Below are 25,268 nucleotides of genomic sequence, written 5' to 3' on the forward strand. Positions count from 1 at the left end.
ACAGTTGTCTGCAGTCCAATCAGCACAAACATATCTGCTGCTAAAATCTCTGATAGTTTGTTTAATGTGTGACTGCGCTTAAAGAAGTCCAGCAAAATTTTTTATTAAAGTATTGTATTGCCCCCCCCCCCCCCCCCCCCCCAAAGTTGTACAAATCACCAATATACACTTATTATGGGAAAGGCTTATTAAGTGCTTTTTTTCCCTGCACTTACTACTGCATCAAGGCTTCACTTTCTGGATAAAATGGTGATGTCACGACCCGACTCCCAGAGCTGTGCGGGCTGTGGCTGCTGGAGAGGATGATGGCATGGGGACACTGAGGGACACAGGGCACAGGAGGGACACTGAGCATCCCTCTGCCATCATCCTCTCCAGCAGCCACAGCCCGCACAGCTCTGGGAGTCGGGTCGTGACATCACCATGTTATCCAGGAAGTGAAGCCTTGATGCAACAGTAAGTGCAGGGAAAAAAGCACTTTATAAGCATTTCCCGTAATAAGTGTATATTGGTGATTTGTATAACTTTTGGGGGGAAATACAATACTTTAATAAAAAATTTTGGCAGGCTTCTCCTTTAGCATGTATTATTGTGGAGTCCACAGAGGATTATCTAGAATGGATTCAGTTGTAACAAACCCTCAACAGTGAGAAGAAGTTTTTGCAGCCACAGGGTGTGCGCTAGAATGCTTTCTGTCAATAGAAGCAAGCAGAGATTAAATTTAAATGCAACATGAAAGTTGCAGATCTCATTGTTACATATTCCTTGTGCTGTAATCATGTAATAAGTGTTTGTCCTAAGATTAAAACTATAGGACATCCAAAAGATGGACGTTCTATAGAGAGTGACTGGAACATCTGCGAAGCATGTGCACTGCACCTCTATTTGAACAGGGGCATTCAGGACCTCCAGGCTTGTGTTTGGGGGGGGTTCCAGTAGTCGGACCTCCTTTGATCCTATACTGATCCCATATTCTGTGGTTAGAGCATAATTCCTTTAGGGGGTGCAGATATATTTGTGTATAGATTGCTGGTTCTTTGACCAGATAACATTGTAGCCACTCTCCTTTCCTTCATAAAAATGTACTGCAATTTACTGATAAATAGGTGTCATATAGCAGTCAGTGTATATATGTCCCTCCGTGTGCCTACCTCTGTCTGTGGCTTCTCCATCTTCCCCTCGTTCTTCCTCTCATAGTCTGTCTTTGTCGGCGGCTCGCTGTCTCCTTCCCTCTCTCCCACCTCTGAGCACCCCTGTCCAATTTTCATTTCACGCATCATCGCTGCTGGAAAATGCCTCAAATAACTACGCAGGCACCTGGAGGCCGCTCGTGTGTACATTGTTATGTATATGTTCTACCGCCGCCGCGCCAGCTTCGTGATTTTATTAGAAGAGTGCGATTAAGTTGGTAAACACTTAGCGATGTTTGTCAGGGGGTGGGGGTCTGAGGGATGTATCAACCTATGTATGACAGACGAGAGGCGCGAATATAGAAGCAACTGTGAAACGTGTGCTGCATTTAGCTGCAAGAAGTTCCATGACACCGAGTAAAGGCTAAGCAGCCTGTGTCGCCTAACCACACCCAGGAGCTGGCGACAGCCGCAGCAGATGTTTGAGGTGCTGCGCCTTGTATACTGGGAATGTATACAGCAAAAGAACGCTGTGTACAAACAGTGAAGTTGTTATGTGATGCTTAACAATCACCATAAGATTAACAGAACATTATACCGCGAAATCATTATACGGTTATTCCGGCCGTGTTATTACACCTATCCCAGGGGATGCTGATTCCTAATTAGCACATTTTACATCTTAGTTGCTGCAGATTTCCTATTAAAGAGACACACACCCAGCAATCCATGTGCTGTGCAGGTGAATACAATCTATTGCTCTATGTTATCTTCCATCGTAACAGTAAAAGTGTTGTTAAGGTGGCCATACATCTAGGATTGCTGTACGACAAATGATCAACCATTATCTCTCCTGTTCTCCACATACACATGAACAGCTGGCAAGGCCTTATGTTCTTGAGTTCTCTGTGGGGAGGGGTAAGAGGCAGCCAGACAGTCCTGGCAGTGGCTAATCCCTCAAAGAACAAAGGGGTCAGGCAGTTTTATTCCATCAGGCCCAACCCCTATCACATCTGTCTATGGAGTCTTGGGAGACCCAGGTGAGCAGCGGGTTTGGCCAATATAAGCATAAAGTGTATGGGGACCTTAGTTCAGCTGATCAGTGACAGTCACTGGTTAAAAATTAGGTTGACCATGTTTGCATGGTCATATGAAAGGCCACCATAAAGCTGAGTTTACAGGCAACCACATGTCAAAATTGCATGGTTTACCACAGATTGCCATGGTTTCACAGCAAGTAGAGGAGAAACACAAAACACATGCTCTTTATGGCTATATTATCTCTGCAAAAATGTACCCATAATAATCCTGTTGGCATTACAGGAAGTTCCCAATGTGGATATATCAGATTTCTACAATCCCTTTTGTCATTGTGTGGAAAATCATAAGATCTCGTCGGCTAAACAGCTTATTTTGGATTTCAGTGAGACTAGATGAATATCTTACGTGTGGAGATGTCCTGACCTTCATGACAGCAGATAATAGGCTGTTGTATTCCAGTATGCCAGAACCCATGTTGTCACCATCAAAGGAGTTTAGAAGGGAAGCACAGGTCTGACAGTGGCTTATTCCCCTCTCCTCATGTGTCTTCATGTGTATGGAAGAGTTATAGTTTTTGGCCTAATAAGCATGTGACTAACAGCTTTACATGTGTTTGTCCCACCTTTGGGGTAATTGGCCCTGAGACAGAGACAGAGAGGAAGGAGGATGGAGTGGTGAGGCATGCCAGAGTGCAGCACAAATGCTGAGCCACAACTCCTCTTTGACTCTTCATTACAGTAGGAGACGCAAGATTGTACACAATCCACTGCACAGACAAATTACCAAAAGGTACCATGCTACAGCACACTGTCAGCACCTCAGGAAGGGCCTGGGTGCTGACAGATTCCCTTTAAATCCTGTTCATGCGGATTCCATCAGGTTTTAAATGTTTTGCACATTGAAATTGTCTTTGCCGCTCTGATACCATAATATGATCTATGCCTTTCAGGTACATACAGGGAGCATCCTCACCAAAGGACATGGTGATCATAGTAGATGTGTAAGTACAGTGTCTGAATGTCATCATCCAAGCAGACCTGAAAGAATATATCAAAACAATCAGATAGACATATAGATGATAATTATTATAGATGATATATACTATAGTATATTCATTGATGTTAGTAACAGGCGATGGGGCTGTGATAACCTGTCAGACATGATATAAAGTCTGCTTATCAGCTGTTATTGAAGTATAAGGTGTGTAGATCTCATGTGTGATGACTATCTAACATTTCTATGGTGTAAAAGAGTTTATGTATTTTTGGTGGAATTGCCCTTTAACATGAGCATAGCAAGTTTCACACAGTCCTCCATCTCCCCAAGTGTTATTTCCTAGCAGTTTGAATGTCAGGCGTTAACCCTGGAGCAGACATTCCTCCGCTCTGTGTCCACTCACCTTCACGTATTTCGTTCTGAATCAATTTATTTGTCAATTCTAGTGTGCAGTTTGTTGTCACAGCAGTTGGCAGCGCATGCCAATAATGTAGTAACGTCATGACAGGCCTCACTGGCACAGTGTGGCTACGTAATGTGGGGCATGGAGTGTAGTGACTGGAATGTAATGAGCTGCATGAAGATGCCTTTATCTAGTGACAGCCATTAAAACCTTTACAGATCTCGACCACAGATGTAAAGTCATTGCTGAGGATGATCACACAGATTTGATTATATTATGGATTCAACTCATCATTTATAGTCGTTGTGTCCTCCCAGAATTCCATGCACTGCAGCACTACACTATCTGTCAGGGGCCTATGGCTCATGAATAGAATTTCAGAGCTATACGAAAGACGGTTATGTCTATAAAAGAATCCCTCATATATTTTCAGTGCACAGTGCATATAGGGCTAAATGAGGCTTCTACTTTGTATGATGCATTTATAGGATTTAGAAGGTGAATATATGATATATGTATGTTCTGCAGGAGCGGAAGCGTGAGCGGTCTCACCCTCAAACTTATGAAGACATCAGTCATGGAAATGTTGGATACTTTGTCTGATGATGACTATGTGACAGTGGCTTCAGTAAGTGTCCCCACATTCTCTGTACAGTATTGCACATCATGTACCAGTCACCATGAAGTGTAGGCCACAGAAGTCTGGCTGTTTATGGAACTGAAGTTTTCCCATACATGGTAACAATAAGAATTTGTTTTTCCATAGTTTCATGAGAAGGCAGAGCCTGTGTCCTGCTTCCGACAATTGGTGCAGGCCAATGTGAGAAATAAAAAGGTGATCAAAGAAGCCGTGCAGGACATGGTTGCGCGAGGAACGACAGACTACAAGGCTGGATTTGAATATGCCTTCAGCCAGCTACAGAATGTGAGTTAACAAAAGCAGGCTTTCCGTTCACCAGGAACCTTGGATGTCATCAGCAGGTGTCACTGTTGCATGCATTACATTAAAGGGGTTAGCAAAACATGGCTGCTTTCTTCCAGAAACAACAGCACCCTTGTCTCTAGTTTGGGGGAGGGGGTGAATAAGCCTCATTGCAAAACCCCACCCAACCTGGAGACAAGAGTGGTGCTGTTTCTGGAAGAAAGCAGATAACCCTTTTAATACCAGCAAAGGTGTCATTTTCACATGCAATAGAGTTAAAAAGGGTTATCCAGGGTTGGCAAAAACACAGCTACTTGCTTACAGAAACAGCACCACACCTATCCCCAGGTTGTATGTGGTATTACAATTCCGCTCCATCCACTTGAGGTAAACTGAGCTACAAAACCTACACCCAAACTGTAACCCAAGTGTAATGCTCTTTCTGCAAGAGCAGCCATGTATTTGTAAGCCTGGATAACCCCTTTTTATTTCTTGAGACAACTGCCTAAATTTGCATTGCAAAGTAATTTTCTAGTATCTAGTTGGTGGTCTTCTGGAAAAAAAATATTTTCTAAAGGAGGTGGTCATTTAGGGAGATTTCATGGTATATTACTGTCACCAGCACCTGTTAAGGTCTTTTACACAGTCCGATTATCAGCTACAAGCGTTTCTAGAAGCGCTCATTTGTCCGATATTTGGCCCATGAAAAAGTAACAGCGGTCAGCCTAAAACACCCACTCATCAGATTGTCACATCTTTTGTACGGTGCTAAAAATCATTGCTATCAACCGCACATCTTTCTGTGTAAACAGGATACGTGCAGATGATAGCAATGTGTATAAATGGACACACAGGTGATACAGTGAATATTCGTGCCTTGTAAAGGTACTGTGAACAAGAGCCAATCTCATTGTAGAAAGCCCCATATGGGGCTGTCTAAAAAAAAAAACCTTACTCTGACATGTACAGTACATCATTATCACCAGCAGGTGTCACTGTTACGTAGAGTTCAATACTGTCACCAGCAGGTGTCACTATCACATGGAGTACATTATTGTCATCAGGTGTCACTTTACTGGTTTCCTATTGCAGACAAATGTCACACGGGCAAACTGTAATAAGATGATTATGATGTTCACTGATGGAGGTGAGGACCGAGTGCAGGACGTCTTTGAAAAGTACAACTGGCCAAACAAGACTGTAAGTGTAAAAAAGAAAAAACTCCTATTTTAAAGAAGTACTTTTGCACATTATAATTTGAGACACGTGTACTGCCCTTTCCTCGCAGGTTCGGGTTTTCACGTTCTCAGTCGGGCAGCACAATTATGATGTCACTCCCCTTCAGTGGATGGCCTGCGCCAACAAGGGTGAGTGTACGACACAACTACTGTATATAATTCTATATGGCGTCACCTACATGCATCTCATTTCGCCATCTTCATTTTTGCAGGTTACTATTTTGAAATTCCATCTATTGGAGCGATTCGCATAAATACTCAGGTACAACGGAATCTTCACGTCATGCACTTGGGGATACATTGGGGTGCCTACATCTTAGCATTGTTCTTTCTAATATGTTGAGGTACAATTTATGTAAGGTTAACCAATGCAACCCACAATGTATGCCTTTTATATGTTTAGGGTGTCCCTTCCTTACTGTTTATTGTGATGGCTGTTAAATAGGTTTTGTTTCCTTTTTGTTTTTGGGGAAACCCAGGAATATCTTGATGTTCTCGGGCGTCCAATGGTTTTAGCTGGAAATGAAGCAAAGCAGGTTCAATGGACAAATGTCTACCAGGATGCGCTGGTGAGGAGCACACAGGCTCAGTCCAGTCTCTTTTAGCCTTTCCCCACTCGTCCTGTTTGTCCTCACTTTGATTGTTCTTCTCAGGGCCTAGGTCTAGTGGTGACCGGGACACTGCCTGTATTCAACCTGACAGCTTCTGGACCTGATGAGTCAGGAAACCCCAGTAAGGTAAGGAACCATAAGACAAGTGCAACGTTTCCTCCCCAGTGGGTCTTTGTCAATGAGCACTTTTTGCATTTGAATGCTAGTATATTAAGTCTCTGAACTTCAGGCGGATGCTATTGGACTCTGTCTTTGGAATATTTAAGAGGATCAGTTACTGGGATTACTGATTTACCATTGTGCATCCCATAAACACTGTTGACCCATAAGGCCTCACTGTGGTGCTGTTAGACCTCCTTTGCTTTATTTATCATCCGGGATAATGTCACATGGCATTCGTTTCAATGTCCCTTATCTTCCAGGATGAGGTCACCCCTGTTCTAGTTTTCCTGTTCATGATCCATTCTGTTTCCCTTTTAGAACCGGCAGAACCAACTAATCCTTGGTGTTATGGGCATTGACGTTGCTTTAGCTGATATCCAGAGGCTGATGCCGCGATATAGTGTAAGTAATGAGTGAGGGACACTGCTAAAAGACTTCTATGGGGATAGATGTAAATGTTGACGTTGTGGGAATCTGATGCTAGGATCAGTAAATACTCAGGGCCATGTGGGTAAAATTGTTTCCTGCTGTAACTTACTAGGTTCTCTCTCCACAGCTGGGGGCAAATGGTTACATGTTTGCTATTGATCTAAACGGCTACGTCCTTCTCCATCCCAACCTAAAGCCACAAGTAAGATAATGCAGATGTGTTTCCTGTATTAAAGGAACATTGCATATATATCTACACCTAGTAGCTTGGTGTCTGTATTTATATATACATTATAATGGAGATAATGTGTGAGTTGTAAGATGATGTTCTTTTACTGAGCTTTTGTGGTGTTACATTCAGGTATTTTTTTCTCACAGGTCATTAACTTCCAGGAGCCGGTCACCCTGGATTTCCTGGATGCGGAGCTGGAGGATGACAATAAAGAGGAGGTGAGGTGTCTTCCCATGTGTGCTGTGTGTGTACCTCCTATCTTTACATTTATCATCTCTCCATCTTTTACCAGATCCGAAGGAGAATGATTGATGGGTTAGAAGGACACCAGTATATCCGGACATTGGTAAAATCGCTAGATGAGGTAGGATATGGGAGCAAGGCCTGGTAATGGTGTACTCAGGCACTAGGACATGTGGGGCAGGGATAGAGAGGTGAGTTGCTAGATTGGGTATTTTGTCATATTGATCTGTTATTTTTCTCTCAGAGGTACATTGATGAAACAGAGCGAACCTACACCTACGCTCCAATACACAGCACAAATTACAGGTGAGTTTGGTATAGACTCTCAGGGGCCACATAACAAGTGGCCATATCAATGCTGAAGATGTCACAATGTTCTGGTGGACTTGGTAAAAGACCAAAAAAGAACAGCGCTTCCATGTTGCCTTTATATGCAAAGATTAAGTGTGCTGCTGCCATCTTGTGGGCAAGTATAGGTACATGACAGAGCCTTGCAGACTGCGGCAGTCTTTAGTTATAATGTCATTAATGTCTGGGGTGGGGGACATTGTCCAGAAGATTCTTCTTTACAGCTGAATTTACACCTGACAGTAAATGTCAGCAGTGTTTCTGGAGATCCAAGTCTACAGATGGTTGTGTAGTGAGGAGTGTGCTTTGTTACCATCTCTGAATGTGACCTGACATCAGCAAGAGAGCATCCCAACCATTTTCCTCATCCTGCAATGTAAAGTCCTTGCTGGACTAATAGATCTTCCTCTGACTACTGCTTTCTAGGGACACAATCACAAAAACAGCTACTTTCTTGCAAAACAGCACCAACCCTGTTCTCAGTTCATGTAGGGTATTACAATTTAGCTCCATTCACTGCAGAGGGAACTGGGTTGCAAAACCCACACCCAAACTAAGGACAGGAGCAGTGATGTTTCTGGAAGAAAGCGGCCATGTTCTTCTAAGCTTGGATAACCCTGTTAACAGGAAAAAAACAGTACCTTTTAATTGTGGAGTCCTCATCTGTCAAAGCTGGGTGTTATGTGGCTGCCTTGAGATTGCCACCCAGCTTTTCTAGGGACCTGAATTGCTGGGAACTACAGAAGTATGGCAAGCTGGTTGACCCCTATGGGGTCAACTATTTTGTCAACCAGCTCTCCCAGAAATAAAGCAAAAAAAATTACTTAATAGAATTATTACTGCAGAGACCAGGACTGCTGTCCACTGCAGAGTCAGGGCAGTGTCCCTTTAAGGATGTAGTGGGAGTGCAGTGTGCACAGTAACATGTGGTATTTGGCTGCTGAGCTCTGAACCTCTAGTAACATTTTCTTTTCCCCTTTCCCCTTGTTCCTTGCCCTACCCCTTTACCTGGCTTTTCTACTGTTAACCTTCTCTCCATTACTCTCCCTACTTACTCCCATGCTCACTAACAATCCCTGTCCCATGTCACCCTCTCCCCCCATTCTTTACCTTTTCTCCTTACTCGCCATCTCCTCTTTTCCTTCTCCCCTACCTTCTCTCTCCTGGTGCCGGCAGCCTGGGTCTGGTGTTGCCTCTGTACAGCTCCTATTACCTCCGTGCTAATCTGAGTGATCAGATCCTCCAGGTGCAGTGTAAGTTTCCCCTTTGCTTGTGTGTCTCCCATTGAGTCCCCTTTTCCTGTCCCCCAGCTCACGCCTGCCCCCCGGCCATCCCCCTGAATTTGTCATTGTTGAGGGGGGACATGTCTGGGGGTGAGGGCAGAAGTTGGCAGCATGCGGAGCCTGGCAGACACTTGCTGCCCGGGAGGTGTGTGCATGAGACTTCTCTGTTCATCTGAATCATAATGAATGTCTTTCAGTTTGATTCATTCAGATAAATCTCTGAATCAGATGCTGCCTCTTATCTCTTCCTTCCTCTTTCTCTTCCTTTCTCACCAGCACTCACAACCTCCACATCTCTCAACAGCACCCTTACACTGCTCCTTTCTCAACCGCACTCTCTTCTTACACTCTCTCTCCAATTGTCTTTCCTTACAAACACTCTTAAGTTCTTTCTTTGGCAGCAGCGCTGTCTCTTCCTTTTTAACACTTCTCATTCTCTTCTGCCAACTCTTCTTCTTCTTTCCTCTTTCTTTTGCCTCTTCTTTCTAGCATCCTCTTTCTATCTTCTTCTTGCTTTCTTTTTTTTCTCTTTTCTTCTTTCTACTTTCTCTCCCCTTTTCTTACTTGTATTTCTTGTTCCCTCTCTTCTTTTTCTTCCTTTCTGTTGCTCTTCTTTTCTTCCGTAGTTCTTCTTTCTCTCTTACTCTCCACTTATTTTACTTTCTCCTTTACCTATTTCTTTGTCTTCTTCTACCTCTCTTCTCTTTCTCTCCATTTATCGTTTGCTGCTTATGTTTCATGGTGTTTCTTGCAAGATTTTTTTTCTGTTTTGGTTTCAGTACAATTATGAGATACAATATTTTTATTCAATCCGCTCTTGAATAAAATATTGTTTGTAATGCCTCCTCCTTTCCACCCGTTCCTCCTTCTTTTTCTTTTGTGTTCTTTTTCTTTGTGTTGTTTTTCTGCCTCTCTGGTGGATTTTCACAGATCCAAACAAGAAAACTAAGGGCAAGTATATTCCAGCAATAGATCTTCCTGCCCCCACAACCCACCACCCACCCGCCTGCCTGCCCGTCACCCTGCCCGTAATGCCTACTACCACCTCACAGAACCTGTCACTCCTCCTCCTGTCTGTACCCTCCTGTCAGTCCCCCAGACCTTCCTTTGTGATCTCTACCACGTAGGATGAAGTGGGACCCTCGTCCATCTCTCCTCACCCTCCTTTTCCTGCATCCGTCCTCCTTATATTACTGCCTTCTCTGATCCCCTCAGTGATAAGTTTTGGGTTGCCGGCAGCAGCTACATATATATATGTTTATGCCTATATATATATATGTAGGGAATGCGAGTGCACATGGCGGCAGCTGGTTCTAGGCCCAATGTTGCTCTGGTGATTAAGGGGTTAAATCAGGCAAGTAATGGTCAATCCCTCTTGCTCCTTACTCTTCTCTGACCTCCTCTCTCCAGATGTCTCCGCCCCTTCTCTTTTCTTGTTCCCCCCATCACCCTTCTGTCTCCTTGTAAGTTCCCACCTGTTTTCCTTTAGCCATCCTCCCTTTTCTCTGTACAAATGTCTTATTACCCATCCCTACCGGGTGTCTCTGTCCACTTCACACCTCATCTGCCTTGCAGCCTCTCCTTGTATGGCCACTTGCAATGGAGTTGTGGCCTTCATCTAGTTATCATGAATGGGTATTAGTTTTGGTTACACTCGTCTCCCCCATTCCTCTCACTCCTTCCACCTTCTCTTTTTTCAGCACAAGCTGGGAGGTGGCCGTGCTGAGTTGATATATAGACCATATCAGGGATCATTGGATTTTCTGGGGAGAGGGTTTTCATTCAATCACTTTGTACTTGGTTCAATAGGAAGTGCCTGTCCAAACCAGCACGGACCCCTGCAGCTTCTGCCTGATTCCTAGTGATCCTGTATTGGCAATGCTGATGAAACAATGGTAGTGTTCTGTAATATTACTCTACCCCAACCACCACCACCACCACTCCTGTCATCGCTTGCCCTTCCCCCACCTTAACCCCTATTAGAAGGTAACAGTCCAATCAGTTGCGTGTTTCCAGGCCACCCCACAGCTGTGCACCCCAGTGCATTGTGGGTGGTAAATTTGTGGCAATTTCAAATCATAAAGCAAGAAAAGAACAATCTACTTGCAAAAGTGAATCAAATATTTTGCATTCGTGACTTAATTGTTTCCAATCTAAACTGGTTACCATGTCTGTACCTGTGTTTATGAGAAGAATGTATTGTGCCTCCCCAGTCCCCCACAATGCACTGTGCCTCCTGTCTGGGTGGCTCGTATGCTTGGACTGACTTGCTGGGTATCTCAGTGTGGCTTTGTAGGTGCCTGAACACAGTATTTCTGTGCTCCCTAAATGGTCCTCTTGAACTTAGCACTAAAGTACTTAATGCATGTGTAATGGGCACTTACTAAGATCCAAGGGAACCAGCCACCTACCAGCTTAGAAAAGAGCTCTGTCACTCCTGTATGTACACACATGCAACCACACAGTGAATGTAATACACACTGCTGAAACCATGACACCATGACTACCACAGACTCGAGAGGTAAGTTATCTTCATTCCTATGATGTTAAGGAGCACCAACTCTGACTTTTACAAAGAGACAGTCACAAACTCTAAAAGCTAGAACCCCACGTATACATACACGTATGTATAAAATCAGTCTCCATAAACAGAGGGACTGTGCACATACTATTCATTAGTTATATTGCTTATACTAATAAGGTATAGCATAAACCTTTGACTGTAGACTATTGAGTGGAGCTCTTAAGTGTAATGCAGGGTGTATCTCAGGATCAGAACAATATAAATCATTTCATGTATGATTCACACAGCAAATCTACCAGCAGAATGAGTGCAGCTCTGTAATATAGTATAGGATGTAACTGAGGATAAGTATGTGGTAAGTGGTATAGTATAGGTACACAGCAGAACAGTGAGTGCAGCTCTGGAATAAAATAAAAGTTGTGATCCAAGAGAATGTACAGGACTCCGCTCTCACTGTAGAATTATTCTGTATGAAAATGAGGCTTACAGACAGACATATACTTCACATTTCTCTTATGTCATGCATGCACTACAAGCAAAAGCTTCCAGTAATGCTTTCAGTTCAGGGCATTAGACCTGTGGCAGCTCTTGCGACTGGACTTGCAGCACTTACCGCTCATCTGAAACTGGTCTTACATTATTCAAATAGGTCCATTCACTTTAATGAAACCAAAAATACTATTATCATCTTGGAGTCTTATCAGATAAAAGAAGTATGAATAGGCTGCAATCCTCTATTCAATAAATTCAGTAAATGTTCAGACCCTTTCACTAAAAAATTTTAAAATTTTATTAAGAAGAAAAAAATTAAAGCTTTGCATGGACATAAGTAGTCTGACCCTTTATTGTAAAACTTGAAATTTAGTTCTGGGGGTCTCCCATTCCCTTGATTATGCTTGATTAGAGATAAGCGAATATACACTAATAATGAAGCAAATTGCTTTGTTAGCTCGGCAGTCGGCTTATCCACAGGTTACCTTTAAACTCTGTGCTGCTGTGCTCCGGTTGCCAGGAAAAGTTAGATCCAGTCTTGGGAAACTGGGAGTTTCCCAGGACTGTAACCAGCTTTTACAGGCACCTGGGAAGGCGCGACCTGGAGCGTCACTGAGTTTGGGTATGTTCACAATGGGTAAAACGGGCGGAAATTCTGAGCGGAACCCCCACCGCGGACTCCGCTCTGAATCTCGCCTGCCTCAGTGTCTCAATGTAATATGTTGAGCACCTCCGCTCTCTGCCTTTCAATTCTTTGAGAGGAGAGTGGCGGAGAGCAGAGGCATGTAACACATTACATTGAAACACTGAGGCAGGCAGGATTGCGAGCAGAGTTTGAGGCCAGGGTCCGCTCAGAATTTCTGCCTGTTTTACTCAGTGTGAACAGGTCCTTAAAAGGCAACTGGCTGATTAGCCGATTGACAAGCCAACAAAGCCATTTGCTTCAATATTACTGTATATTCGCTCATCTCTACTTGAGATGTTGCTACAACTTGACTCACATCCACCTGTGGTAAATTTGGATAATTGGACATGTTATGAAAGACACAGCCCTGTCTTACATCTAACAATTCATATCAGAGCAAAAACTAAGCCATTACAGGGAAAAGAACTTCCTGTAGAGCTCAGAGATAGGATTGTGTGGAAGTCCCCAGGAACACAGGGGCCTCCATGATTCTTAAATTTAAAAAGTTTGGAACAACAAGGACTTTCCCTGAAACTAAGTAATTGGGGAGAAAGCCTTGGTAAGAGAAGGTGAACAAGACCCCAATGGTCACTCTGGCTGAGGTCCAAAGATCATGTGAGCAAATACAGTAGGAGAAACGTCCAGAAGGTCAGGGCTATCAAACTAAGAAAAAAGATTCACTGGTCTGTGCTTGCTTTGGCTTCGACAGCACATATAATAAAATTGGAATGATTTAGAGAAGCATGGCCCCTGTGAAAGGATGACACGCAAATTAGTGACACTTTCCAAAAAAATATGATGGTGGTCTAATAAAACCAAGATCATATTTTTGGCCTCAGTTCTAAGAGTCATGGCTGGAGAAAACCAGGCACTTTTTGTCACCTGCCGAATACCATCCTACGGTGAAGCATGGTAGTGGTGGATGTTTTTCAGCATCTTGAACAGGGAAACTGATCAATGTTAAGTGAAAGCTGAATGGAGCAAAAAACATTTATAATGAAAACCTGATCCAGAGTGCTGGATCTCAGGGCCCTGATAGTGGTCTTTTAGAATACTGAAACGCAATAACCATGTCAGCGACGGTCTGCTACACGTTGCTTCACAGGAGCAGCAGTAGACCGACGCTGACTTCAATGGGCAGCCTGGACAATCTAAAGGCCCTATTCCACGGAATGATTATCAGGCGTATTCGGCCCGATATCGGCTGTTATGGCCGATAGATATCAGAGGGTTGTTGTTAATGGTGTATATTCCGACCAGAAACTGGTTACCAGTGGTGTGCCACAAGGGTCTGTTCTGGGTCCTATTCTTTTTAATATGTTTGTAAGTGACATAGGAGAAGGGTTGGTAGGTAAAGTTTGTCTGTTTGCTGACGACACAAAAGTGTGCAATAGGGTTGATATTCCTGGAGGTGTCAGTAATATGGAAAACGATTTAGCTGTGCTAGATGAGTGGTCCAAACAGTGGAAACGTTTCCAAATGTAAAATAATGCACTTGGGGAGGAGGAATCCTCTATCCGAGTATCAGATCTGAAAAGAAGGGAGACAGGGGGCGCTTCCTCGTGTAATAAAAGGTGGCCAGGTGGATGGAAAGGAGATCTGACAGGGATCCACTCACCTGGGTAGGTTGTGCGAATATTAGGCACAACTCTAAATGCAGCATGAAGGAAGGTACTCCGCAGCTGTACTGGGGGACGTCACCACCGACGGTGGGAGAAGCAAATGCAGATGTGTAGTCAAGCGACTACAGGACCAAGGATCAAATCCACACCAGAATACGGTAAGCGCAGGAGTATACACAATTTGCACACAGCGGTGCAGCCAGAAGTCATCCAAGAGTAAATGGCGTAATAAGTAAATGTTCTTTTATTGCAACGCGTTTCGGCCCTATATTGTCCAACATGGGCCTTTATCAAGCATCATAAAGCTTGATAAAGCTTGATAAAGGCCCATGTTGGACAATATAGGGCCGAAACGCGTTGCAATAAAAGAACATTTACTTATTACGCCATTTACTCTTGGATGACTTCTGGCTGCACCGCTGTGTGCAAATTGTGTATACTCCTGCGCTTACCGTATTCTGGTGTGGATTTGATCCTTGGTCCTGTAGTCGCTTGACTACACATCTGCATTTGCGAGTATCAGATCGGCAGTACTGTGTTGGAAAAGACTTCAGAAGAGAAGGATTTAGGGGTAGTGATTTCTGACAGCCTTAAAATGAGTCACCAGTGCAACCAGGGGGTGGGGAAAGAAAATCGTATGCTGGGGTGTATAGCTAGAGGTATAACCAATAGGAAGAGGGAGATTGTGATCCCGCTGTATAGAGCTCTGGGGAGGACACATCTGGAATACTGTGTCCAGTTCTGAAGACCTCATCTAAAAAAGGACATTAATAAAATTGAACGGGTCCAAAGACTGGCTACAAAAATGGTGGAGGGTGTAAGGCATAAACCATATCAGGAAAGACTTAAAGATTTGAATCTGTATAGTCTAGAAGAAAGAAGAGAAAGGGGGGACATGATTGAAACCTTTAAGTATGTTAAAGGACTAAATAAGGTTCAGGAGGGAAGTGTTTTTAGTAAAAAACTGAGCTCAAGAACAAGAGGACACAGTGAGAGGTTAGTTGGGGGAAAGATCAGAAGCAATGTGAGAAAATATTATTTTACTGAAAGAGTAGTAGATGGTTGGTGAGGTGGTTGGTAAATCTACAATAACAGAATTTAAACACGCCTGGGATAGACATATATCTATCCTAAGATAATAAGAAAGAAAATACTAAAAGGGCAGACTAGATGGACCCAGTGGTCTTTTTTTGCCGACAATCTTCTATGTTTCTAATAGTCAGTGGAATAAAGGGCAACGATCAGCCAACATCGTTATGCCGGCTGATTGTTGCTTCGCTTGTTTTTCAAACATGTTGAAAAACAAGCAACTAGGATAGCAGCGATATGCTGCCATCGTTTCGTGAAATAGGATCGTCGGCAGCAAACCTCCATTATCCTCTATGGGCTGCCCAGACGATCTAGCGATCACCCGGGCAGCCTCCTAGCTGTACTCACCCGCTCGCCGCTGATATGCGGAATAGTGGCGGCAGCGAGCGGGGAACGAGGAGCAAACGAGCACTGACAGCACTCGTTTGCTCCTCTGCTTCGCTCCGTGAAATAGGGGCTTAAGGATCGTCCAGGCAGCCCCTCCCACTGCTCCCCACTCGCTGACTGTTTATGTAATAGCACTGGCAGCAATCGGTGACCTGACTGGTTGGCACTCGCTTTCCCCTAGTATTGTGTCGTGTAATCTGACCTTTACTGGGTGTTCCGGCCAATAACTTTGGTATAATAAGTAATGTTAAAAGGGAGTGATCAGCTGACATGCACCTCCTGCTGCTTCAACTTGCTGTCTGTGCATGTAATAGCACAGGAAGTAAGCGGGGAACAAGGAGAAAGCGATTGCTAACCTGACAGGTCAGCGCTTGCTTCCTCCTCACATCGCTTTTTTCCACATTGGCTTTTTCCAGTGGGTCAGAAGGTAAATGCTATAAGTCTGTGTCTGCGGCGCTATGTACAGCAAACTGTGTTGAGGACACAAGTCATGAAGGTGAGCGAGACTCCAGTGCCGACACTCGAGGACCTTAAGAACATTGATTACACAAAGATCCTGTAAACTTGGGTGACTAGCACCCAAAGCTATAGAAACCTGAACCAGTCCTTTTGTGCACAGGGTAGACACCAGCAAAGTATTAGAATATTGCTCAATATGGTGGAAAGCAAATTATCTCACAGAAGCGAAACTGCAGGTTCTCTAGCATTTCCTTGGCTTAGTCTTAGTCGCATTAAACACACTGTGTGGCACTGTCCAGTGCCCATCTATATTACTAGAGAAATGAACCTGGTCATTGAGTAGCTGCATATTTTAGGTTTTTTAGCAGGTTTATAGAAGCATACGAGTTTACAGTTCAGGTTTGGTGGCTCTTTAAGTACGAGGGGCTGGGCTTTTTCCCACTTCAGAGATACAAAGTCTTACACCATCCCCCATGCACCATCATCTCAGCTGCAGCACTCTGTGACTCTCCAACTGTCACCACAAGTCCCAGCATGCCTTAACAGACTCAGTTGGAGAGCCCCAGGTTGTTTGCCTCTTTTATAAAGACACATTCCTCAACATTCGGGCAATTCTTACTTCTTATTTTCTCTCCACTTCATTGACTTCCATTGTTTCAACTGAAGGTTGTTTACTAAACCTTGTGGCCAGATCCCACTCATCCCATATATCTTGCAGAGCAGATTATGGTGCCCAGCACACAAATCGAAGGTTCCCCCACATACCACCATTATAGGAGAAGCACTCGCCTCCGTAAGCCCCACATGTGGACAGGAAGGATCTCTCCTCTCACTTGCTGGATAATTCTTTTTATCTGTTACAGATTTTGAGTCTCTGATGCCGAATACCTTTGAGTCTGAAGGACGAGTGTTCTTGGCTCCAAGGTAACTTGACAGTCACTGGAAATCTTAATGGACCCTCCAAGTATTTTCACTTTCTTGCTTCCTTTCTCTGTATGCTTGCTTGCATTTTTAGTCTTTTAGTCTTTTAAATATATATTAATAGTAGTTGTGCCGAAATTAGTTAAAGAGGTTATCCAGTGTTAGAAAAACGTAGCCCCTTTCTTCCAGAGACAACGCGACTCATGTCTCTACTTTGGGTGGGGTTTTCCAACTCTATTCCATGGAAGTAAATGGAGCTTAATGGCAAACCACACCTAAACTGAAGAGTGGTGTTGCCTCTGGAAGGTAATGACTATGTTTTTCTAATGCTGATAACCCTTTTAATCTTACCCACATTGTCACTGTCCTGGTGTCAACCCCAATGAGCGTTTTACGTGATGTCTGATTTCTTTTTATGCAGGTAATGAGTTTAAACAGGTGCAATTTATATGGGTAATAAGTGCAGAGTAGGAGGAGCTTCTTAAAGAAAAACCAACAGGTCTGTGGGAGACAGAATTCTTGTTTGTTAGTTCCTTATAAAAATACTTATTTCATACAATAAAATGTTAGTTAATTATTTTTTAAAAAATCATACATTTTGGAATACTTTTATATATTCTGTCTCTCACAGGTGAAGTGTACAATAAAAATTACCAATGTCTCCATTCTTTGTAGGATAGAAAATGTGCAAAATCGGCAGTGTATCAAATACTTATTTTCCCCATTGTATACTGTCCCATGAAAGGCAAATAAGGAAACTAGAGCACCACCCCTGACTCCTAAGAATCATGTAGAGACCTGTTCCTCACTCTTAACTAGGCATAAAAACTGTGATGGATCTCTTCTCAGACTTTTGGCTAAAATCAATTGTAGTATCTGGTCTTATCAGTATACGTCCCCTATCTGGGGACCATATATCAAATTTTATTCATATAAATTGTATAAATATATCCATTTTTAGTACAGGGAGATGGAAAAAGAGCTTGCTCTGTCCTCTCCAGGCATTGACCTGGTATTTCAGTGCTTCCAGGTTCAGTGTACCCTTCATATTTTAGGTTGTCAGGGGTTGGAGCGTTTTCATTCTATTGGATGCCACTTATTTAGCTATAGGAGTATCATATAGCCCTTATTCATCCTGCGCTTCTGATTTTCCCCCTCTTGATTCCTACTGTTCTGTGTTCTCTCTGGCATTCTCCTGTCTGATGTTCTTCTTCCCACCTCGTCTCCATAATTGCTTGTAGGCAGTACTGCCAGGACTTGGAACAGTCAGAAAACAACACAGAGTTCTTGCTGAATTTCATTTCTCTAATGGAAAAAGTGACACCAGACTCCAAGCAGTGTGAGTATTGTAGAGACACTAGGAGAATGACTATAATGATGGCAATGGTCACTGGTGATGATAGGAAAGACTAATGTTGTGGATTATGGTGATGGATAATGGTGATGACAATGGAGGCTGTTGGATTGATGTGGTGGATGATGGTGGAGGCCAATGTAATGAAGATTGAGGCGGGGGTTGCTAATCAGAACAGCTGATGGTGAAGGTTGATGTGGATAGAAAATAACATGGTTGTCGTTTTCTGCAGGTGACAGCTTCCTCCTGCATAACCTGATCTTGGATACAGGCATCACACGGGATCTTGCTGACCGAGTCTGGAAGGATAAGGACCTCCTTACGTAAGGACAATAAATATGACTGACTTTGCCCACCAGGTAGTGGCTATAAATTCACAGGACAACCTTAACAGATGCACCCAGTATGGAATAGATTATTAGGATTAAAATGGTCACTGTCAATTCAAACAACTTCCTTCCACTTGTTTATGTAATTCCTAACATTTTTGTAAATCACATTAATTACTAAAATGACTCCTTACTGCAGAAAAAAGGGTGTCTCCCTTCTCTGCAATCTGCTGTCCACTGTGTGTTAGTGGAAGTCTGTCTCTAGTAACAGAGACAACAAGATGGAAGAAGGCTTGGTTCTCATCTCAGCAGCAGCTTGACTTCTCTGCTGCTGTTTATTACCTTGCTGTTCATATGGGTTACTTAACTGTGTTCACAGTATTACATCCCACAATGACTGTAGACAACAGCTAGCAGCTCAGTAGGGACTGCTTTACATCTATGACATTGTTGGTGACTGTCATGATGTAGATGACACCTATTCCCTCCTGCTCTCTATAACTCCAGGAACTTCATATTCTCCTCATGTACTTTTTACTCAACCCAGGTACGGGCTTCTTGCAGTGTTTTCAGCTACAGATGGAGGCATAACCCGAGTGTTCCCTAACAAGTAAGTGGCTATGCTTAAAGCATTTCTGGAAATTTCACATTCTTAATTCTAAAAAATTATAAATTCTATGTATAGAGTTTTGGCTTCAGGAAATATTTTACTCTTGCTGTACATTATTGGGAGGCTTGCACAACTACCTTGGGCTCAGTTACTGAACCTTCTCTGCACTTACATATGTTTTCTGCTATTCCCCGCATCTTCTCTGCTGCCTCATGTGCCCTGTCTCTCATGTCTTCTCCTTTTCTCCAGGGCTGCTGATGACTGGATGGAGGACATGGAACCTCATAATGCCACATTTTACAGAAGAAGTCTTGATAACAAAGGCTATATTTTTCGAGCACCTTATAGAGAACGTAAGTTATAACTAAAAAAAATCCACAGGTAGGACCCCAGGACTAAAAAAAACACAGTTACTTAAATAGCGCCATCACTGTCCGGTTGTGTGTGGTTTTGCAATTCACAACATAAGTTATAAGAGGATATTGGTATGTGAAGGTAAGCCAGAAACAAAAATTGAGGGATTGGATAGAGTAGTAAAGCAGTGAGGAACATAGGAGGTGAAGACATAGGTGAAGGATAAGGGTCAGATTACGGCGGGTGACAACACAGGTTATATGTACAAGAAAATGGGGCTTGTAAGGAGGGATAGGCCTAGGAACAGGAGTTCTAATCCTCTGCTGTCTCTCTTCAGCTGGATACCGACCATCAGATCTGGAGAACAACACTGTGGGGATTCTGGTGAGCACAGCTGTGGACCTGGAGATTGATGGCAAGAAACTTAAACCTGCAGGTAATTTCAGAGGCTTGGGCTGTGGAGGGGACCCATATCTTGTTTGAGGTCAAACTGTTCATTTCAGATATATACCGAAGAAAAGAGGCACACCAACACAAAAGAGGGAGGCTTACCTAGTGTAGTATTGTAGACAGTAGAAGATAGTAATCTCATATAAGGTGATGCTCGCCTGATAAGGTTGTGCTAAACATTAGGCACAACTTTAAGAATTGCATATATGTCAATGCTGCTCCCATGTGAATTTGCCTATGGAAGATCCTCCTCTCCCAAACGTAAGTAGAAGACTGTATATTAGCCCGGACCAGACTTTTTGAAGTGGAATTCCCACCATTTCACACTTTGTGGGTGAACATGACGTTCACTAGATAACTTCAGTACTTTTCATCAAATAGTGTAAACTAACTCGAAAATTCCAAATCACATCTTTATTTACACTAACTGCGTCACACTTCAGCCCCATATTCCACCGTAGTGGCTCCATTCTAAGACTCCAGTGGAATATGCGGCCAAAACATGTAGCAGTAAGTGTGAATAAAGGTGTGTTTTTCATCAAGTCAAGGATGGCATTTGAGAGTCAGTTCACATTATCTGATGAAAAGTACTGAAGGTATCTGGTGAAAGTCATGTGTGATATAGTGGTGATTCCACTTCAAGAAGTATGGTCCGGGCTAATATACGGTATTTCAAATATATGACATCTCTTTGATCCAGATACTCCAGATCCATGTTCCATGTTATGACCTTTACCGGAGCTTCACCATCATTCTTTTTCCATTTCTTTTCTCTAGTTGTGGGAGTAAAGTTGGATCTTGAGGCTTGGGTGGAAAAGTTTAAAATTCTGGCCAGTAACCATTCAGAAGCAAACCCACAAGGACCACGCAAGGTAAGCCCCCAGCCATTGTGCAGTTTTCTGTGTGTTCTGTAATGGCTTCGTCCCTGTGTTCAGATGTTGCCCTCAAGTCTTGTAGATGACATCTGAATCATCTTCTCCCCTTGTCTCCAGCAATGCAGTCCTTCCAGTAGCTGCGAGATGGACTGTGACATCAACAGTGAGGTAAGTGGCCTCTTTCCAGTCATTCACTGTTGTTCAAAGCAATAATATTATAAGACTCCTCCTTTACATGTTCATCAATACACCCAATACCCCGATTCTTTAGTAGTGTGGTACCCCATGGACTTCTGGCTTTGAGTCACCCAGTGTTCCTCTACTCTAGAGCTTTCTGACATTCCCTTGTTTCTGTGTTCTCTAGAGATGATATATCGGTTGTGTCTCTTCTTTGCAGGACTTGCTGTGCGTTCTCATTGATGATGGTGGATTCCTTGTGATGTCCAACCAGCAGGATCACTGGTCTCAGGTAAAGGAAGTCTCTTCTCTATAAGGGGTTGTCTATTAGCTTTCTGCTCCCTTGTCCTCACTTCCTGCTAATCCATGTCTCGGAAGTGTGCCTTCTGAGACACGTGTGTGTGGGGGACAAATATCCTAATTATCACATATGGCCAAATGTCTAATAGCTAACATCTTGCAGCTATTGTACAACGTGTTTGGGCTTAACCACAATGATCAGAATATGCAACTGCCCCCTCACATCTCGAAAGGCTTAAGGCCTTATTCCAGCAACAGATCTCATGACAGATTATCTGCCAAAGATTTGAAGCCAAACCCAGGAACAGACTATAAACAGAGAACAGGTCATAAAGGAAAGACTGGATTTCCCCTCTTTTCAAATCCATTCCTGGGTTTGGCTTCAAATCTTTGGCAGATAATCTGTCATCAGATCTGTTGGTGGAATAGGGCCTTTACTTACGAGATGTGGATTCACAGGAAGTGCTGGGGAGCAGAAAGCTTCAGCAATCTTCTGCTCCCCTGACAACACCTTTAAGTTATTAAAGAATTTTTTCAATTCTGAATGTCCTATTCATGGTCTGTGAACCAGGATCATCTTTATAGAATGCTAGGAGATTTTAGGATCAGTAAAGGATAAATATTATCCTCTACATATATAATGAGTGTATTACAGGTACACTGTAATTAATACAGGTTAGAGGGGTAGTGCGGCGGTAAAGAATTATTCACAGACTAACACACATTACAAAGTTATACAACTTTGTAATGTATGTTATGTCTGTGAATGGCCCCCTTCCCTGTGTCCCACCACCCCCACCCGTGTACCCGGAAGTGTGGTGCGCTATACTCCTGTATACCTGTCACGTGCCGACACCCGTCTCCGATCTTCAGCGAGTGACGTCTTCTTCGGGCGGCCAGCGAACAGCTCCGACTGTCCCGAATGCCGGCCGCCCTCTGCAGCGTCATCCGATGCTCAGCTGCGATTGGCTGAGCATAACTGTGCTCAGCCGCGATTGGCTGAGCATAACTGTGCTCAGCCAATTGCGGCTGAGCACAGTTGTGACGTGGCGGAGGGGGGACGGGCGGCAGCGACTCGGCCGTCCGTCCGAAGATGACGTTTGGCACAAGATGCCGGACGGCCCTCGACACGGATCAGGTAATGTATAACGCACCAACAGTTCTGGGTACACGGGTGGGGGTGGTGGGACACGGGGAACGGGGCGATTCACAGACATAACATACATTACAAAGTTGTATAACTTTGTAATGTGTGTTATTCTGTGAATAATTTCTGAGCGCCGCACTACCCCTTTAAGTTAAGTCATGTATGCGCAAACAGTTACTAAATTATACCTGTATCTTGCCTGTGAATGGTGATTACAGTTGTACAGTTCACATAGATCAGATTGTTGCAGCGTGTTAGATTTCTCATTTTACTATCATGCCAGTTGTTTCAGTCACACATAAAACAGGCTAAATACATAAACACACATTGCGTTGTATAAGCACCCTGAGCGGTATGATGTCGTTTCATGTTGTCATGCCGCTGCTTATACATAAATCTGCGCCTCGTTGCAGAGGGTAATTGCCCTTTCATAGAGCATTTGTGTCTGTAATTGCTGTGTGAAAGCTCTGGAAATTCAGAAATCAGAATTTTGAGAAGCAAAAGAAGCAAAGGGAAAACACTGCTGTAAGTAAATGATGACGAGTACAATCTCAAGTCACATGGAGTGTAAAGCAGATTATAGTGAGAACACTCAGAATTTTTTTTCTCTAACTCATCAGCCATTGAGATGATAAGGCTGGTTCTGGAGAGAGAAATCTTTTTTTTTTTTGTAAAGTGGATTGTTTGTAAAACTATTGTCAACCTACTAGTAAGGGTGTCAAGTTGGGAGTTGTAGCTGCCTGAGAATCTGTAATGTCAGTCTCCAGTCCTGTGTGTCTCTCCTATTTTCTTCATCATCTTAACCCTGTGTGTTTATCTTAGGTTGGGAAGTTCTTCAGTGAGGTGGACCCCAACCTCATGTCTGCACTGTATAACAGCTCATTCTTCACCAGGAAGGAGTCCTATGATTACCAGTCATTATGTGCCCCCAAAACTGAGAGCAACAAAGGCGCAGCCCCCAGGGGTATCTTTGTGGTAAGTGTTCTTAGCAAAAGCTAGGCCATCCAGCTTTTTAGGGGGTAATACAACCTTAGCAGCCCACGAGAGCTTTAAAAGCTCAGACTTCATGTCTTCCCCTAGGTTGTACGTCATCACAGAGCCTACCCCTCCAAAAGGTGTGAGAACAAAAACTACAAAGCACAGTACTTTCTTTAAACTGGGTTAGGGCAGGTTCAGTAGGTTCACATCCGTGTGGAAGTTCTATTTGCATTTTCATTCATTTGCTCTCGAAGTAGAACAAAAAATTTACAATATTCCAGACATAAAAGACCACAGACCCTACCTTATAACCCCGACAGTCCACATGAAAGGTTGCCTCTGTATACCCATGCCATAATAAAAGCTTAACAAATTTGTGAGTGCTGTTATTTATTTGTGATGTGACTATACAAAAAAAGTAAGCTGGCTGTACAACAACCCCCCAATGACCAACATGACGGAAACCCTTTATTAAAGTCATTGTGGCCCATACAGTTTTTCACTAGTCTGTCATTTAACCAGACAAAAAAGTAGTGTTTTCTATTCTTTATTACAATGCTTTTTTGTAACCTAGTCTTAGGTCCCTATTCCACCAACAGATCTGACGACAGATTATCTGCCAAAGATTTGAAGCCAAACCCAGGAACAGACTATAATCAGAGAACAGGTCATAAAGGAAAGACTGGATTTCTCCTCTTTTCGAATCCACTCCTGGGTTTGGCTTCAAATCTTTGGCAGATAATCTGTCGTCAGATCTGTTGGTGGAATAGGGCCTTAAGTCTGTTAGGGTGCATCTGTGTTAAAGGGGTTATCCAGCGCTACAAAAACATGGCCACTTTCTTCCAAAGACAGCACCGTTCTTGTCTCCAGTTCAGGTGTGCTTTGCAATTAAGCTCTATTCACTTCAATAGAACTAAGTTGCAAAACCTCATGCAAACTGGAGACAAGAGTGGTGCTGTCTCTGGAAGAAAGTGGCTATGTTTTTGTAGCGCTGGATAACCCCTTTAATGCAACTCAGGATGTGACTAGAATATGAAAAAAACATGTATCTGAATTTACTTTGCTAAACTTTGTCTCTTCTTTACAGCCAACAATTGCTGATATGCTTAATCTGGCCTGGTTGTCGTCTGCTGCTGCCTGGTGAGTGTTATAAATGCATAAAAATCTGTGATGCTAAGGGCTCAGCCACACTAGCGTTTTTCTTTGTTTCTAACGGATCCGTCTATATTAATTTAACGGATGAGCATAAACTGATGAGCAGACTGATGCAAACTGATTGCAAAATGTTCATCTTTTTTTAATGGTCCATTGTATTTTGGCTTAAAAAAACTGACTTTTGTACATCAGTTTGCATCCATTTGCATCAGTCAGCATCCGTTTTTCTATACGTTTATTTTTCTTCTTTGGTTCTTCTTGCTGCTTCTGCGCATGCTCAGTGCAAAAACGGATGAAAAAAACGGATGTGAACGGAAATACC

The 25,268-nt window shown here is 43.2% G+C and overlaps 1 protein-coding gene, 1 non-coding gene and 1 pseudogene across 3 annotated transcripts in view; all 3 read left to right on the plus strand.

The window, feature by feature from the left end:
• The window catches only part of CACNA2D2 (calcium voltage-gated channel auxiliary subunit alpha2delta 2), a 193,048-nt gene that overhangs the window by 157,963 nt on the left and 9,817 nt on the right, over positions 1-25,268 (plus strand). Inside the window, exons 9-34 of one of the 2 annotated variants that reach the window (XM_069966573.1) lie at positions 3,121-3,171; positions 4,099-4,198; positions 4,337-4,495; positions 5,585-5,692; positions 5,781-5,859; positions 5,943-5,992; positions 6,210-6,299; positions 6,384-6,467; positions 6,822-6,905; positions 7,060-7,134; positions 7,311-7,382; positions 7,457-7,528; positions 7,652-7,713; positions 8,932-9,008; positions 9,969-9,989; positions 17,160-17,220; positions 18,459-18,556; positions 18,804-18,894; positions 19,448-19,510; positions 19,760-19,863; positions 20,202-20,300; positions 21,092-21,186; positions 21,307-21,357; positions 21,587-21,658; positions 23,636-23,788; positions 24,879-24,931. In XM_069966573.1, coding sequence (XP_069822674.1) covers positions 3,121-3,171; positions 4,099-4,198; positions 4,337-4,495; positions 5,585-5,692; positions 5,781-5,859; positions 5,943-5,992; positions 6,210-6,299; positions 6,384-6,467; positions 6,822-6,905; positions 7,060-7,134; positions 7,311-7,382; positions 7,457-7,528; positions 7,652-7,713; positions 8,932-9,008; positions 9,969-9,989; positions 17,160-17,220; positions 18,459-18,556; positions 18,804-18,894; positions 19,448-19,510; positions 19,760-19,863; positions 20,202-20,300; positions 21,092-21,186; positions 21,307-21,357; positions 21,587-21,658; positions 23,636-23,788; positions 24,879-24,931 — 2,124 coding nt within the window. The remainder of the gene's footprint in view (positions 1-3,120; positions 3,172-4,098; positions 4,199-4,336; positions 4,496-5,584; positions 5,693-5,780; positions 5,860-5,942; positions 5,993-6,209; positions 6,300-6,383; positions 6,468-6,821; positions 6,906-7,059; positions 7,135-7,310; positions 7,383-7,456; positions 7,529-7,651; positions 7,714-8,931; positions 9,009-9,968; positions 9,990-17,159; positions 17,221-18,458; positions 18,557-18,803; positions 18,895-19,447; positions 19,511-19,759; positions 19,864-20,201; positions 20,301-21,091; positions 21,187-21,306; positions 21,358-21,586; positions 21,659-23,635; positions 23,789-24,878; positions 24,932-25,268) is intronic. The other variant, XM_069966575.1, reaches the window with a different exon arrangement.
• Positions 13,427-13,534, plus strand: LOC138790409 (U6 spliceosomal RNA). The gene has a single exon (XR_011363066.1). It is a non-coding gene; the product is annotated as a U6 spliceosomal RNA (small nuclear RNA).
• On the plus strand, positions 18,055-18,263 carry LOC138790164 (U2 spliceosomal RNA; annotated as a pseudogene).

This window comes from Dendropsophus ebraccatus, chromosome 4 (genome assembly GCF_027789765.1).
Source record: "Dendropsophus ebraccatus isolate aDenEbr1 chromosome 4, aDenEbr1.pat, whole genome shotgun sequence".
In the NCBI taxonomy this organism is placed as follows: Eukaryota; Metazoa; Chordata; class Amphibia; order Anura; family Hylidae; genus Dendropsophus; species Dendropsophus ebraccatus.